The sequence below is a fragment of the Oncorhynchus nerka genome, linkage group LG16 (genome assembly GCF_034236695.1).
Source record: "Oncorhynchus nerka isolate Pitt River linkage group LG16, Oner_Uvic_2.0, whole genome shotgun sequence".
Taxonomy (NCBI): domain Eukaryota; kingdom Metazoa; phylum Chordata; class Actinopteri; order Salmoniformes; family Salmonidae; genus Oncorhynchus; species Oncorhynchus nerka.
In genome coordinates, this window is record NC_088411.1 from 45,328,196 (window position 1) to 45,343,584 (window position 15,389).

Here is a 15,389-nt window from a genome sequence, read left to right on the forward strand (position 1 = left end):
GAGGGAGGAGAAGGTTGCAAAGAGCTTCCTAGGGTTAGAGGCAGATGCTTGGAATTTAGAGTGGTAGAAAGTGGCTTTAGCAGCAGAGAGAGAAGAGGAAAATGTAGAGAGGAGGGAGTGAAAAGATGTCAGGTCCGCAGGGAGGCGAGTTTTCCTCCATTTCCGCTCGGCTGCCCGGAGCCCTGTTCTGTGAGCTCGCAATGAGTCGTCGAGCCACGGAGCGGGAGGGGAGGACCGAGCCGGCCTGGAGGATAGGGGACATAGAGAGTCAAAGGATGCAGAAAGGGAGGAGAGGAGGGTTGAGGAGGCAGAATCAGGAGATAGGTTGGAGAAGGTTTGAGCAGAGGGAAGAGATGATAGGATGGAAGAGGAGAGAGTAGCGGGGGAGAGAGAGCGAAGGTTGGGACGGCGCGATACCATCCGAGTAGGGGCAGTGTGGGAAGTGTTGGATGAGAGCGAGAGGGAAAAGGATACAAGGTAGTGGTCGGAGACTTGGAGGGGAGTTGCAACGAGGTTAGTGGAAGAACAGCATCTAGTAAAGATGAGGTCGAGCGTATTTCCTGCCTTGTGAGTAGGGGGGAAGGTGAGAGGGTGAGGTCAAAAGAGGAGAGGAGTGGAAAGAAGGAGGCAGAGAGGAATGAGTCAAAGGTAGGCGTGGGGAGGTTAAAGTCGCCCAGAACTGTGAGAGGTGAGCCGTCCTCAGGAAAGGAGCTTATCAAGGCATCAAGCTCATTGATGAACTCTCCGAGGGAACCTGGAGGGCGATAAATGATAAGGATGTTAAGCTTGAAAGGGCTGGTAACTGTGACAGCATGGAATTCAAAGGAGGCGATAGACAGATGGGTAAGGGGAGAAAGAGAGAATGACCACTTGGGAGAGATGAGGATCCCGGTGCCACCACCCCGCTGACCAGAAGCTCTCGGGGTGTGCGAGAACACGTGGGCAGACGAAGAGAGAGCAGTAGGAGTAGCAGTGTTGTCTGTGGTGATCCATGTTTCCGTCAGTGCCAAGAAGTCGAGGGACTGGAGGGAGACATAGGCTGAGATGAACTCTGCCTTGTTGGCCGCAGATCGGCAGTTCCAGAGGCTACCGGAGACCTGGAACTCCACGTGGGTCGTGCGCGCTGGGACCACCAGATTAGGGTGGCCGCGGCCACGCGGTGTGGAGCGTTTGTATGGTCTGTGCAGAGAGGAGAGAACAGGGATAGACAGACACATAGTTGACAGGCTACACAAGAGGCTACGCTAATGCAAAGGAGATTGGAATGACAAGTGGACTACACGTCTCGAGTGTTCAGGAAGTTAAGCTTACGTAGCAAGAATCTTATTGACTAAAATGATTCAAATGATACAGTACTGCTGAAGTAGGCTAGCTGGCAGAGGCTGCGTTGTTGACTATGTAGGCTAGCTGGCATTGGCTGCGTTGTTGACACTACACTAATCAAGTCGTTCCGTTAAGTGTAATAGTTTCTACTGTGCTGCTATTCGGGGCTAGCTGGCTAGCTAGCAGTGTTGATTACGTTACGTTGCGTTAAAAGAACGACAATAGCTGGCTAGCTAACCTAGGAAATCGCTCTAGACTACACAATGAGTTGGGTCATGGGGTGGGGGCGTTCCAATGAGTTGGGTCATGGGGTGGGGGCGTTCCAATGAGTTGCGTCATGGGGTGGGGGCGTTCCAATGAGTTGGGTCATGGGGTGGGGGCGTTCCAATGAGTTGGGTCATGGGGTGGGGGCGTTCCAATGAGTTGGGTCATGGGGTGGGGGCGTTCCAATGAGTTGGGTCATGGAGTGGGGGCGTTCCAATGAGTTGGGTCATGGGGTGGGGGCGTTCCAATGAGTTGGGTCATGGGGTGGGGGCGTTCCAATGAGTTGGGTCATGGGGTGGGGGCGTTCCAATGAGTTGGGTCTTGGGGTGGGGGCGTTCCAATGAGTTGGGTCATGGGGTGGGGGCGTTCCAATGAGTTGGGTCATGGGGTGGGGGCGTTCCAATGAGTTGGGTCATGGGGTGGGGGCGTTCCAATGAGTTGGGTCATGGGGTGGGGGCGTTCCAATGAGTTGCGTCATGGGGTGGGGGCGTTCCAATGAGTTGGGTCATGGGGTGGGGGCGTTCCAGTGAGTTGGGTCATGGGGTGGGGGCGTTCCAATGAGTTGGGTCATGGGGTGGGGGCGTTCCAATGAGTTGCGTCATGGGGTGGGGGCGTTCCAATGAGTTGGGTCATGGGGTGGGGGCGTTCCAATGAGTTGGGTCATGGGGTGGGGGCGTTCCAATGAGTTGGGTCATGGGGTGGAGCGTTCCAATGAGTTGGGTCATGGAGTGGGGGCGTTCAATGAGTTGGGTCATAGGGTGGGGGCGTAGAAAATGAGTTGGGACTTGGGGTGGGGGCGTTCCAATGAGTTGGGTCTTGGGGTGGGGCGTTCCAATGAGTTGGGTCATGGGGTGGGGGCGTTCCAATGAGTTGGGTCATGGGGTGGGGGCGTTCCAATGAGTTGGATCATGGAGTGGGGGCGTTCAATGAGTTGGGTCATAGGGTGGGGGCGTAGAAAATGAGTTGGGTCTTGGGGTGGGGGCGTTCCAATGAGTTGGGTCATGGGGTGGGGGCGTTCCAATGAGTTGGGTCATGGGGTTCCAATGAGTTGGGTCATGGGGTGGGGGCGTTCCAATGAGTTGGGTCATGGGGTGGGGGCGTTCCAATGAGTTGGGTCATGGGGTGGGGGCGTTCCAATGAGTTGGGTCATGGGGTGGGGGCGTTCGAGTTCGTCAAATGAGTTGGGTCATGGGGTGGGGGCGTTCAATGAGTTGGGTCATGGGGTGGGGGCGTTCCAATGAGTTGGGTCATGGGGTGGGGCGTTCCAATGAGTTGGGTCATGGGGTGGGGCGTTCCAATGAGTTGGGTCATGGGGTGGGGGCGTTCCAATGAGTTGGGTCATGGGGTGGGGGCGTTCCAATGAGTTGGGTCATGGGGTGGGGGCGTTCCAATGAGTTGGGTCATGGGGTGGGGGCGTTCCAATGAGTTGGGTCATGGGGGGTGGGGGCGTTCCAATGAGTTGGGTCATGGGGTGGGGGCGTTCCAATGAGTTGGGTCATGGGGTGGGGGCGTTCCAATGAGTTGGGTCATGGGGTGGGGGCGTTCCAATGAGTTGGGTACGGGCCAGTTGGAATCCAATCTGTAGTATTTATACCCAGCTTAAGGTACAATGTAGGTACGGTATTGTTTTGTATAGCCGACAAACACCGCTTCCAGCTGCTCCCTGGATATTTTATATTCATTCAAATCCTCCCGCTTGAGGATTATTTTCCTCCTGCGATAAAATTAAGATTCTTTGTCTGTACGTAAATAACAACCTTATCAATCACCTATACCCTTATCAATCACCTATACCCTTATCAATCACCTATACCCTTATCAATCATCTATACCCTTATCAATCACCTATACCCTTATCAATCATCTATACCCTTATCAATCACCTATACCCTTATCAATCATCTATACCCTTATCAATCATCTATACCCTTATCAATCACCTATACCCTTATCAATCACCTATACCCTTATCAATCACCTATCAATCACCTATACCCTTATCAATCATCATTACCCTTATCAATCATCTATACCCTTATCAATCATCTATACCCTTATCAATCACCTATACCCTTATCAATCATCTATACCCTTATCAATCATACCCTTATCAATCATCTATACCCTTATCAATCATCTATACCCTTATCAATCATCATTACCCTTATCAATCATACCCTTATCAATCATCTATACCCTTATCAATCATCTATACCCTTATCAATCATACCCTTATCAATCATCTATACCCTTATCAATCATCATTACCCTTATCAATCATCTATACCCTTATCAATCATCTATACCCTTATCAATCATCTATACCCTTATCAATCATCTATACCCTTATCAATCATCATTACCCTTATCAATCATCTATACCCTTATCAATCATCTATACCCTTATCAATCACCTATACCCTTATCAATCATCTATACCCTTATCAATCATCTATACCCTTATCAATCATACCCTTATCAATCATCTATACCCTTATCAATCATCTATACCCTTATCAATCATCATTACCCTTATCAATCATACCCTTATCAATCATCTATACCCTTATCAATCATCTATACCCTTATCAATCATCATTACCCTTATCAATCATACCCTTATCAATCACCTATACCCTTATCAATCATCATTACCCTTATCAATCATCTATACCCTTATCAATCATCTATACCCTTATCAATCATCATTACCCTTATCAATCATACCCTTATCAATCATCTATACCCTTATCAATCATCATTACCCTTATCAATCATCTATACCCTTATCAATCATCTATACCCTTATCAATCATCTCTACCCTTATCAATCTATCAATCATCTATACCCTTATCAATCATCTATACCCTTATCAATCATCTATACACTTATCAATCATCTATACCCTTATCAATCATCATTACCCTTATCAATCATCTATACCCTTATCAATCATCTATACCCTTATCAATCATCTATACCCTTATCAATCATCATTATCAATCATCATTACCCTTATCAATCATCATTACCCTTATCAATCATCATTACCCTTATCAATCATCTATACCCTTATCAATCATCTATACCCTTATCAATCATCTATACCCTTATCAATCATCATTACCCTTATCAATCATCATTACCCTTATCAATCATCTATACCCTTATCAATCATCTATACCCTTATCAATCATCATTACCCTTATCAATCATCATTACCCTTATCAATCATCTATACCCTTATCAATCATCTATACCCTTATCAATCATCTATACCCTTATCAATCATCTATACCCTTATCAATCATACCCTTATCAATCATCTATACCCTTATCAATCATCTATACCCTTATCAATCATCTATACCCTTATCAATCATCTATACCCTTATCAATCATCATTACCCTTATCAATCATCTATACCCTTATCAATCATCTATACCCTTATCAATCATCTATACCCTTATCAATCATCATTACCCTTATCAATCATACCCTTATCAATCATCTATACCCTTATCAATCATCATTACCCTTATCAATCATCTATACCCTTATCAATCATCTATACCCTTATCAATCATCATTACCCTTATCATTCATCATAACCTTATCAATCATCATTACCCTTATCAATCATCTATACCCTTATCAATCATCTATACCCTTATCAATCATCAATACCCTTATCAATCATACCCTTATCAATCATCATTACCCTTATCAATCATCTATACCCTTATCAATCATACCCTTATCAATCATCTATACCCTTATCAATCATCTATACCCTTATCAATCATACCCTTATCAATCATCATTACCCTTATCAATCATCTATACCCTTATCAATCATCATTACCCTTATCAATCATCTATACCCTTATCAATCATCTATACCCTTATCAATCATCATTACCCTTATCAATCATCTATACCCTTATCAATCATACCCTTATCAATCATCATTACCCTTATCAATCATCTATACCCTTATCAATCATCATTACCCTTATCAATCATCTATACCCTTATCAATCATCTATACCCTTATCAATCATCTATACCCTTATCAATCATTATACCCTTATCAATCATCATTACCCTTATCAATCATACCCTTATCAATCATCTATACCCTTATCAATCACCTATACCCTTATCAATCACCTATAGCCTTATCAATCATCTCTACCCTTATCAATCATCTCTACCCTTATCAATCATACCCTTATCAATCATCATTACCCTTATCAATATTCATTACCGTTATCAATCATCTATACCCTTATCAATCATCATTACCCTTATCAATCATCTATGCCCTTATCAATCATCATTACCCTTATCAATCATCAATACCCTTATCAATCATCTATACCCTTATCAATCATCATTACCCTTATCAATCATCATTACCCTTATCAATCATTATACCCTTATCAATCATCATTACCCTTATCAATCATCTATACCCTTATCAATCATCTATACCCTTATCAATCATCTATACCCTTATCAATCATCATTACCCTTATCAATCATCATTACCCTTATCAATCATTATACCCTTATCAATCATCATTACCCTTATCAATCATCATTACCCTTATCAATCATTATACCCTTATCAATCATCTATACCCTTATCAATCATCTATACCCTTATCAATCATCATTACCCTTAGTTTATCATTCTCTCTCTTTCTCCAACAGAACGTACTTTGACAACATTGTGGCAATAGATTCTCTACTTGAACACATAATGGTACGTGTTTGTTTGTTTGTTTGTTTGTTTGTTTATTTGTTTGTTTGTCTATTTCGTATTTAGTCTATTTTGTGTTTTTCTATTTGTTTGTGATGCCTGCTATTTCAAGGGAAGGGACCTCTTCAAGGGACTACCACTTCCAAGTCCATGATGGTTGTCTAGAATGTGTATGAGGACCACCGTGTTGTGGTGACATACTGTACTGCGTACTGTGTATTGTATTGTCATGTACCACTGGTGTCGCCTCAATTCATATGTCTCACATCCTGTTTTTGATTGTTTTTTTTTTACCTGACAATTTATGTAACTTCAACTTGTATAGCCTTGCTAACGTGTACTGTTTAAAAGACCTTTCTGAATGGATTTATGATTACGCCGAACCCTGGAGCGAATCAGGTAACACTTTACAATAATGTTCCATTTGTAAATGGTTTATAACGGTAATTATTGTTAATTATTATTATTATTGTAATTATGTTATTAACGGTTATTTTAGCATTTCTAAATGCAAAATAAAGGTAAAATAAATAAAATTATAAACCATTTTAATATATGGGTTATGATAAATAGGTCAAACTAGTTCGCTAGTCAGTCAGTTGCTTGCCAAATAGTGAGCCACTATTTACCTCCAGCTATTAAGCATTAATATATGCACTTACAAATGCGTATAATATTGAACACTTAAATGCATAGTTAAACAATTGTTATTTTCTCACTTTTGGGTGTGATGAATTGCTCTGTACCAGACGCAGAAATGGTTTGTTTTTCAGACCAGTTTTCAGACCAACTCCCATGATGCCCCACGTTTGAAACCCAGATGATGCATTGGTACACTTATTTATTCCAGGAATAAAGGCCTCATCTGAAGATCTCAAGTCATATTATTGGTTTGGTTCGCTGGTTCCGGGAAGTTTTGCTGAATGATTTAGCAGGCTGCTCAGCTAGCTAAGTAGCTAGCTAGCTAATGTTAGCTAACACCTCTGTCCTAGTTAGCTAGTAAACTTTAGCTAGCTAGCATTAGGTAAAACCTCAAATGTATTTTTTTTTAATAGAAATTCTGCTATACAATTTAGCACAAGATACTCTTCAGTGTAAGAAGAAGCAAGTGCAGGGAGTGAACATTTAATGATATATCTGGACATGGGACAGGACAAGACAGCATCTGAACATAACACACAACGTTAATGCTGACACAGGGAACAAACGGGGGAGCAGACAGTTATAGACGGGGCAATCAACAAAGGGAAGGAGTCCAGATGAGTCCAATGAGCGCTGCTGCGCGTAATGATGGTGACAGATGTGAGTAATGAAGGGCAGCCTGGCGCACTTGGGCGCCAGACAGGGTGAGTGGGAGCAGGCGTGACACTTTGGCATGAAATAGTTAGCTAGCTAAGCAAAACATGTTTGCTGGCTCGTTAGGTTCGCTAGCTAGCTGGCAAACTTTAGCTGCCAGCTAGCTAGTTAATATCGACATGACAGAATTTCCATGCAAGTTGTTTAGCTAGCTTTTTTGGATTAGCACGCTAGCTAGCTAGTTATCTAACTTTTGAACTGAGCTAGTTATCTAACTTTTTTGTCTCTAACTAGGTAGCTGGTAAGTTAGCTAGTTAGCCTCCTTTGTCAGCACACTAGTGGTTCCAATTTTAAGACTAACACACACACGCTAGCTAACTACCTAGGGTATTATTTTGATAAATAGCTAACCCCTTTAATTAATCTGTGGTAGCTAGCTATTATTGTTATTATTAGCTAGCAGTGGATAACATGACTAGCTAAACCTAAATGGTATAGATAATGGTGATAGTATAGTTTTGTATAGCTAGAGTGTATATGCTACGTTGTCAACAATTCCTCTTCTCTCCCACAGATTGCCGTACAGTCTCAGACTCCATGATGGGAAAACGCTTAACAAGAAAAGAAACATGATAACCCTATGTTATATTGTAAATAGTTAATCAGTTGTCAAATTCTATTCTGACTTGTAATATATATTAAAAAGGGGAGAAAGATAACCCCCTCTGAATTAGCTAGGCTACTCACTATACCAATGATAGGCTACAGATTTGAGTCACTGCAATTAACATGCTTTCCCCAATGTATCCTTACGTTACATTACATTTTATCCATATTATGTATTACATGTTTTATGAGATTATACGCTGTTATAAATGGTTGCAACTCATTAATAAATGTCCAGAAAGTTTCCAGTTATTTTTTTAGAAGTTATAAATATTAGTAGGCCTAACTCGTTAATAAAATGGTCATCTGTTATACATGTTGGTAACCCAACAACTCAGTTATGAATATTTATAGGACTGTCACTTTAAAATAAGGTTATACATGTTGGTAACCCAACAACTCAGTTATAAATATTTATAGGACTGTCACTTTAAAATAAGGTTATACATGTTGGTAACCCAACAACTCAGTTATGAATATTTATAGGACTGTCACTTTAAAATAAGGTTATACATGTTGGTAACCCAACAACTCAGTTATGAATATTTATAGGACTGTCACTTTAAAATAAGGTTATACATGTTGGTAACCCAACAACTCAGTTATAAATATTTATAGGACTGTCACTTTAAAATAAGGTTATACATGTTGGTAACCCAACAACTCAGTTATGAATATTTATAGGACTGTCACTTTAAAATAAGGTTATACATGTTGGTAACCCAACAACTCAGTTATGAATATTTATAGGACTGTCACTTTAAAATAAGGTTATACATGTTGGTAACCCAACAACTCAGTTATGAATATTTATAGGACTGTCACTTTAAAATAAGGTTATACATGTTGGTAACCCAACAACTCAGTTATGAATATTTATAGGACTGTCACTTTAAAATAAGGTTATACATGTTGGTAACCCAACAACTCAGTTATGAATATTTATAGGACTGTCACTTTAAAATAAGGTTATACATGTTGGTAACCCAACAACTCAGTTATAAATATTTATAGGACTGTCACTTTAAAATAAGGTTATACATGTTGGTAACCCAACAACTCAGTTATGAATATTTATAGGACTGTCACTTTAAAATAAGGTTATACATGTTGGTAACCCAACAACTCAGTTATGAATATTTATAGGACTGTCACTTTAAAATAAGGTTATACATGTTGGTAACCCAACAACTCAGTTATGAATATTTATAGGACTGTCACTTTAAAATAAGGTTATACATGTTGGTAACCCAACAACTCAGTTATGAATATTTATAGGACTGTCACTTTAAAATAAGGTTATACATGTTGGTAACCCAACAACTCAGTTATGAATATTTATAGGACTGTCACTTTAAAATAAGGTTATACATGTTGGTAACCCAACAACTCAGTTATGAATATTTATAGGACTGTCACTTTAAAATAAGGTTATACATGTTGGTAACCCAACAACTCAGTTATGAATATTTATAGGACTGTCACTTTAAAATAAGGTTATACATGTTGGTAACCCAACAACTCAGTTATGAATATTTATAGGACTGTCACTTTAAAATAAGGTTATACATGTTGGTAACCCAACAACTCAGTTATGAATATTTATAGGACTGTCACTTTAAAATAAGGTTATACATGTTGGTAACCCAACAACTCAGTTATGAATATTTATAGGACTGTCACTTTAAAATAAGGTTATACATGTTGGTAACCCAACAACTCAGTTATGAATATTTATAGGACTGTCACTTTAAAATAAGGTTATACATGTTGGTAACCCAACAACTCAGTTATGAATATTTATAGGACTGTCACTTTAAAATAAGGTTATACATGTTGGTAACCCAACAACTCAGTTATAAATATTTATAGGACTGTCGCTTTAAAATAAGCTATACTTTTAGAAGTTATAAGTGTAGGTAAATCATTTATAGATTATTTGAGAGTTCACTCGGAGTATAGACATACTTATAGGCAGTGTTGGGTTCACATCGCTGCATTCATAAGAGCAGATCCAACTCTATATTAATAAAAAATGTTCATGCAATGAATGTTGGTGGTTATGAAGATCGAAACGTTCAACGTTGTGAGAGGATACCTCCTCCACTGTTACACCAACCAATGGTATTACTGTTACCATGAGAGGATACCTCCTCCACTGTTACATCAACCAATGGTATTACAGTTACCATGAGAGGATACCTCCTCCACTGTTACATCAACCAATGGTATTACAGTTACCATGAGAGGATACCTCCTCCACTGTTACATCAACCAATGGTATTACAGTTACCATGAGAGGATACCTCCTCCACTGTTACACCAACCAATGGTATTACAGTTACCATGAGAGGATACCTCCTCCACTGTTACACCAACCAATGGTATTACAGTTACCATGAGAGGATACCTCCTCCACTGTTACACCAACCAATGGTATTACAGTTACCATGAGAGGATACCTCCTCCACTGTTACACCAACCAATGGTATTACAGTTACCATGAGAGGATACCTCCTCCACTGTTACACCAACCAATGGTATTACAGTTACCATGAGAGGATACCTCCTCCACTGTTACATCAACCAATGGTATTACAGTTACCATGAGAGGATACCTCCTCCACTGTTACATCAACCAATGGTATTACAGTTACCATGAGAGGATACCTCCTCCACTGTTACATCAACCAATGGTATTACAGTTACCATGAGAGGATACCTCCTCCACTGTTACGCCAACCAATGGTATTACAGTTACCATGAGAGCATACCTCCTCCAATGTTACATCAACCAATGGTATTACAGTTACCATGAGAGGATACCTCCTCCACTGTTACGCCAACCAATGGTATTACAGTTACCATGAGAGCATACCTCCTCCACTGTTACACCAACCAATGGTATTACAGTTACCATGAGAGGATACCTCCTCCACTGTTACACCAACCAATGGTATTACAGTTACCATGAGAGGATACCTCCACTGTTACACCAACCAATGGTATTACAGTTACCATGAGAGGATACCTCCACTGTTACGCCAACCAATGGTATTACTGTTACCATAAGAGGATACCTCCTCCACTGTTACACCAACCAATGGTATTACAGTTACCATGAGAGGATACCTCCTCCACTGTTACACCAACCAATGGTATTACAGTTACCATGAGAGGATACCTCCTCCACTGTTACACCAACCAATGGTATTACAGTTACCATGAGAGGATACCTCCTCCACTGTTACATCAACCAATGGTATTACAGTTACCATGAGAGCATACCTCCTCCACTGTTACACCAACCAATGGTATTACAGTTACCATGAGAGGATACCTCCTCCACTGTTACATCAACCAATGGTATTACAGTTACCATGAGAGGATACCTCCTCCACTGTTACACCAACCAATGGTATTACAGTTACCATGAGAGGATACCTCCTCCACTGTTACACCAACCAATGGTATTACAGTTACCATGAGAGGATACCTCCTCCACTGTTACACCAACCAATGGTATTACAGTTACCATGAGAGGATACCTCCTCCACTGTTACACCAACCAATGGTATTACAGTTACCATGAGAGGATACCTCCTCCACTGTTACACCAACCAATGGTATTACAGTTACCATGAGAGGATACCTCCTCCACTGTTACATCAACCAATGGTATTACAGTTACCATGAGAGGATACCTCCTCCACTGTTACATCAACCAATGGTATTACAGTTACCATGAGAGGATACCTCCTCCACTGTTACACCAACCAATGGTATTACAGTTACCATGAGAGGATACCTCCTCCACTGTTACACCAACCAATGGTATTACAGTTACCATGAGAGGATACCTCCTCCACTGTTACGCCAACCAATGGTATTACAGTTACCATGAGAGCATACGTCCTCCACTGTTACACCAACCAATGGTATTACAGTTACCATGAGAGGATACCTCCTCCACTGTTACACCAACCAATGGTATTACAGTTACCATGAGAGGATACCTCCACTGTTACACCAACCAATGGTATTACAGTTACCATGAGAGGATACCTCCACTGTTACGCCAACCAATGGTATTACTGTTACCATAAGAGGATACCTCCTCCACTGTTACACCAACCAATGGTATTACAGTTACCATGAGAGGATACCTCCTCCACTGTTACACCAACCAATGGTATTACAGTTACCATGAGAGGATACCTCCTCCACTGTTACACCAACCAATGGTATTACAGTTACCATGAGAGGATACCTCCTCCACTGTTACATCAACCAATGGTATTACAGTTACCATGAGAGCATACCTCCTCCACTGTTACACCAACCAATGGTATTACAGTTACCATGAGAGGATACCTCCTCCACTGTTACATCAACCAATGGTATTACAGTTACCATGAGAGGATACCTCCTCCACTGTTACACCAACCAATGGCATTACAGTTACCATGAGAGGATACCTCCTCCACTGTTACACCAACCAATGGTATTACAGTTACCATGAGAGGATACCTCCTCCACTGTTACACCAACCAATGGTATTACAGTTACCATGAGAGGATACCTCCTCCACTGTTACACCAACCAATGGTATTACAGTTACCATGAGAGGATACCTCCTCCACTGTTACATCAACCAATGGTATTACAGTTACCATGAGAGGATACCTCCTCCACTGTTACATCAACCAATGGTATTACAGTTACCATGAGAGGATACCTCCTCCACTGTTACATCAACCAATGGTATTACAGTTACCATGAGAGGATACCTCCTCCACTGTTACATCAACCAATGGTATTACATTTACATTTACATTTAAGTCATTTAGCAGACGTATCCAGTTACCATGAGAGGATACCTCCTCCACTGTTACATCAACCAATGGTATTACAGTTACCATGAGAGGATACCTCCTCCACTGTTACGCCAACCAATGGTATTACAGTTACCATGAGAGCATACCTCCTCCAATGTTACATCAACCAATGGTATTACAGTTACCATGAGAGGATACCTCCTCCACTGTTACGCCAACCAATGGTATTACAGTTACCATGAGAGCATACCTCCTCCACTGTTACACCAACCAATGGTATTACAGTTACCATGAGAGGATACCTCCTCCACTGTTACACCAACCAATGGTATTACAGTTACCATGAGAGGATACCTCGACTGTTACACCAACCAATGGTATTACAGTTACCATGAGAGGATACCTACACTGTTACGCCAACCAATGGTATTACAGTTACCATGAGAGGATACCTCCACTGTTACACCAACCAATGGTATTACAGTTACCATAAGAGGATACCTCCTCCACTGTTACATCAACCAATGGTATTACAGTTACCATGAGAGGATACCTCCTCCACTGTTACACCAACCAATGGTATTACAGTTACCATGAGAGGATACCTCCTCCACTGTTACACCAACCAATGGTATTACAGTTACCATGAGAGGATACCTCCTCCACTGTTACATCAACCAATGGTATTACAGTTACCATGAGAGGATACCTCCTCCACTGTTACATCAACCAATGGTATTACAGTTACCATGAGAGGATACCTCCTCCACTGTTACATCAACCAATGGTATTACAGTTACCATGAGAGGATACCTCCTCCACTGTTACATCAACGAATGGTATTACAGTTACCATGAGAGGATACCTCCTCCACTGTTACATCAACCAATGGTATTACAGTTACCATGAGAGGATACCTCCTCCACTGTTACGCCAACCAATGGTATTACAGTTACCATGAGAGCATACCTCCTCCAATGTTACATCAACCAATGGTATTACAGTTACCATGAGAGGATACCTCCTCCACTGTTACGCCAACCAATGGTATTACAGTTACCATGAGAGCATACCTCCTCCACTGTTACACCAACCAATGGTATTACAGTTACCATGAGAGGATACCTCCTCCACTGTTACACCAACCAATGGTATTACAGTTACCATGAGAGGATACCTCCACTGTTACACCAACCAATGCTATTACAGTTACCATGAGAGGATACCTCCACTGTTACGCCAACCAATGGTATTACTGTTACCATAAGAGGATACCTCCTCCACTGTTACATCAACCAATGGTATTACAGTTACCATGAGAGGATACCTCCTCCACTGTTACACCAACCAATGGTATTACAGTTACCATGAGAGGATACCTCCACTGTTACGCCAACCAATGGTATTACTGTTACCATGAGAGGATACCTCCTCCACTGTTACATCAACCAATGGTATTACTGTTACCATGAGAGGATACCTCCTCCACTGTTACATCAACCAATGGTATTACAGTTACCATGAGAGGATACCTCCTCCACTGTTACACCAACCAATGGTATTACAGTTACCATGAGAGGATACCTCCTCCACTGTTACACCAACCAATGGTATTACAGTTACCATGAGAGGATACCTCCTCCACTGTTACACCAACCAATGGTATTACAGTTACCATGAGAGGATACCTCCTCCACTGTTACATCAACCAATGGTATTACAGTTACCATGAGAGGATACCTCCTCCACTGTTACACCAACCAATGGTATTACAGTTACCATGAGAGGATACCTCCTCCACTGTTACACCAACCAATGGTATTACAGTTACCATGAGAGGATACCTCCTCCACTGTTACACCAACCAATGGTATTACAGTTACCATGAGAGGATACCTCCTACACTGTTACACCAACCAATGGTATTACAGTTACCATGAGAGGATACCTCCTCCACTGTTACACCAACCAATGGTATTACAGTTACCATGAGAGGATACCTCCTCCACTGTTATGCCAACCAATGGTATTACTGTTACTTCCCTCTCCTACCTGCCTCCCTTCCCTCTCTTTCAGTTACTGGCCCAATGCTCTAACCACTAGACTACCTGCCTCCCTTCCCTCTCTTTCAGTTACTGGCCCAATGCTTTAACCACTAGACTACCTTCCTCCCTTCCCTCTCTTTCAGTTACTGGCCCAACCCTCTAACCACTAGGCTACCTGCCTCCCTTC

The 15,389-nt window shown here is 41.5% G+C and overlaps 1 protein-coding gene across 1 annotated transcript in view; it reads left to right on the top strand.

Moving 5' to 3' along the window:
• The window catches only part of LOC115127045 (cAMP and cAMP-inhibited cGMP 3',5'-cyclic phosphodiesterase 10A-like), a 129,020-nt gene that overhangs the window by 65,251 nt on the left and 48,380 nt on the right, over window positions 1-15,389 (top strand). Inside the window, exon 10 of the mRNA XM_065002334.1 lies at window positions 6,309-6,360. Coding sequence (XP_064858406.1) covers window positions 6,309-6,360 — 52 coding nt within the window. The remainder of the gene's footprint in view (window positions 1-6,308; window positions 6,361-15,389) is intronic.